We start from the raw sequence: 2,864 nt of genomic DNA, 5'->3' as shown, positions 1-2,864 counted from the left end.
GACGGCGTTCTGGGGCTGCAGGACACGGCGGGTGCCAGGCTTCCTCGCCTGCCGGCGTCACTACGACCTTTTTTTTGGCGTCGGACGAAGCTATGTTCTCCCTCGGGGGCAGATTTCCCTTCCCGCAAGAGCGGGGCCGGGGAGCTGTCAAATATCCACATTATTTCCCGTAGCTACAGCTGCTTTTCCGGGAGAGGGGGATGGAGGGATGGACCACGCCGTCCGCGGTTGCGCGCGGCTTCGTTTCGAGCGTGCGTTTGGCGACTCTCCCGGAAGCTCCCGCGTCCCTCCGGAGCCCATCGCAGCTCCGAGACGCTTCCCTTGAAGGCGATCCCAGCTCGGGAGGGTGGGAGAGGGATGATCCGGAGAGGGAAATAAAACCAAAAAGCCTCGTGAGGAACCGCCAGCCGTGATTCCCATCCCGTTCCGCCCCTCCCCACACCCCCGTACCCTCCAGCGCCTCATCGACAAGACGAAAGTCACCTTCCTCAAGTGGATCCCCGAGACGGAGAGCCTCTTCCTGGCCTCGCACGCCAGCGGCCACCTCTACCTGTACAACGTGGAGCACCCGTGCGGCTCGGCGCCGCCGCAGTACAGCCTGCTCAAGCAGGGCGAGGGCTTCAGCGTCTTCGCCTGCAAGAGCAAGAGCGCCCGCAACCCGCTGGCCAAGTGGGCGGTGGGCGAGGGCGCCCTCAACGAGTTCGCCTTCTCGCCCGACGGCCGCTACCTGGCCTGCGTCAGCCAGGACGGCTGCCTCCGCGTCTTCCACTTCGACGCCATGCTGCTGCAGGGCATGATGAAGAGCTACTTCGGCGGCCTGCTGTGCGTCTGCTGGAGCCCCGACGGGCGCTACGTGGTGACGGGCGGCGAGGACGACCTGGTGACCGTGTGGTCCTTCGCCGAGGGCCGCGTCGTGGCCCGGGGCCACGGCCACAAGTCGTGGGTCAACGCTGTGGCTTTCGACCCTTTCACGGGCGGCGTGGAGGACGAGGAGGCGGCGGCGGCGGCGCCGGCAGAGCTCAGCGGCAGCGACGACGAAGCCCCCGAGCCGCCGGCCCGTTTCGGCCGGGTGCGAGCCAGCAGCACCCTGTCCCGCCTCTCCAAGCACAGCACCCGCAGCAGCCCCTCCGTCACCTACCGCTTCGGCTCGGCCGGCCAGGACACCCAATTCTGCCTGTGGGACCTCACCGAGGACGTCCTCTACCCGCACCCGCCCCTCTCCCGTGCCCGCACCCTCACCAACACCTTCAGCGGTGGCGGCACGGCAGCCAGCGACGCCGGCGCGCCGGGCCTGCCCCGCTCGCTGTCGCGCTCCAACAGCCTTCCTCACCCGGCCGTGACGGGCGCCGCCAAGAGCCCCGCGCCCGATGCCACCACTGCCACCGCCGCCCCGTTCGCCGTGGGCAAGTTCGCCACGCTCACGCTGCAGGAGCGCAAGGAGCGCGCCGGCGACAAGGAGCACAAGCGCTACCACAGCTTGGGCAACATCAGCAAGAGCAGCGAGAAGCTCAACGCCGCTGCCGCCGCCGCTCCCAAGGGCAGGCTGGACACGGCCAAGGTGCTGGGCACGGCGCTGTGCCCCCGCATCCACGAGGTGCCGCTGCTGGAGCCGCTGGTGTGCAAGAAGATCGCCCACGAGCGCCTCACCGTCCTCCTCTTCCTCGAGGACTGCATCATCACCGCTTGTCAGGAAGGTCTCATCTGCACCTGGGCCAGGCCGGGCAAAAACGTGAGTAGAGCCCCCCACCACACCTGCCTCGGCCCCGTGTCCCCTCGCCGGGTGGGCGGAGGGGACGCGGTGTCACCTCAGGGTGGGGAACGGGGCTGCCGGTCTCCCTTGGGGCAGCCGCCCCGCTGCCTTTGTCGCCTGCTCCTGCGCGGGGGCGCGGGGAGGGTTTCGCCCTCGTGCCGCGGAGGCGGGTTCCTCGCGGTCGGTGCCACCGATTTGGGGTCCCCGGTGCCCCTCGATCCACCACGGCCACCGATTTGGGGTCCCCAGTGCTCCTCGGTCCGCTGCGGCCACCCACTTGGGGTCTCGGCGCCCCTCGGTCCCCCGTGGCCACCAATTTGGGGTTCCCAGTGCCCCTTGGTCCACCATGGCCACCGATTTGGGGTCCTGGCGCCCCTTGGTCCCCCGCGGCCACTGATTTGGGGTCCCAGCACCCCTCGGTCCTCCATGGCCACCGATTTGGGGTCCCCAGTGCTCCTTGGTCCCCTGCGGCCACCAGTTTGGGGTCCCGGCACCCTCGGTTCCCCATGGCCACTGATTTGGGGTCCCTGGTGCTCCTCGGTCTGCTGCAGCCACCCATTTGCGGTCCCTGGTGACCCTCAATCCACCACGGCCACCGATTTGGGGTCCCCGGTGCTCCTCGGTCCCCCATGGCCACCGATTTGGGGTCCCTGGCGCCCCTCAATCCACCACAGCCACCGATTTGGGGTCCCCGGTGCTCCTTGGTCCCCCGCGGCCACCGATTTGGGGTTCCCGGCGCCGGGGTGTCCGCGGAGGGGACGTCGGAGGCTCCCTCGTCACCCGCCTTCTGCCCGGGGTCGGTGTCACGGCCGAGAAGCCGCTGCTACGGCCGGCGGCACCCGCCGTGACGGTGTGACGTCCCCCTGCGTCGCGGCGGCGAAGGGGATTTCGTGGCGCCCTCCCCGGCGGTGGCGGCGGTGGCGGGGGGGGACGCGGGGGACACGGGGGACACGGGGCACCTCGGCGTCCCCCGTGCCGACGCCGGGCGCCCTCCCTTTCGCAGAGCCTGGCCTCGCAGAACGGCGCCTCGCCCAGCGGCACCGTGGTATAGCCGGCCTCGGCGCGACGCCCTCCCGGGGACCGTCACCCCCCGCGCGTCCCCGTGTCCCCTCCC

At 70.4% G+C, this 2,864-nt stretch overlaps 1 protein-coding gene across 1 annotated transcript; it reads left to right on the top strand.

The window, feature by feature from the left end:
• Positions 1-364: 364 nt before the first annotated feature.
• LOC112965766 (dystrophia myotonica WD repeat-containing protein-like) lies at positions 365-2,858 on the top strand (the record flags this gene model as incomplete). The annotated part of the gene is made up of 2 exons (XM_026065100.1): positions 365-1,729; positions 2,754-2,858. Coding segments are annotated over 2 exons (1,413 nt in total), but the record flags the coding sequence as incomplete, so codon positions are not given.
• Between the last annotated feature and the right edge of the window lie 6 nt (positions 2,859-2,864).

Source organism: Apteryx rowi, unplaced genomic scaffold (assembly GCF_003343035.1).
Source record: "Apteryx rowi isolate R43461 unplaced genomic scaffold, aptRow1 scaffold_2232, whole genome shotgun sequence".
NCBI classification, from domain to species: domain Eukaryota; kingdom Metazoa; phylum Chordata; class Aves; order Apterygiformes; family Apterygidae; genus Apteryx; species Apteryx rowi.
The sequence above is the reverse complement of the archived record's forward strand: the minus strand, read 5'-3'. Positions and strand labels throughout refer to the sequence as shown.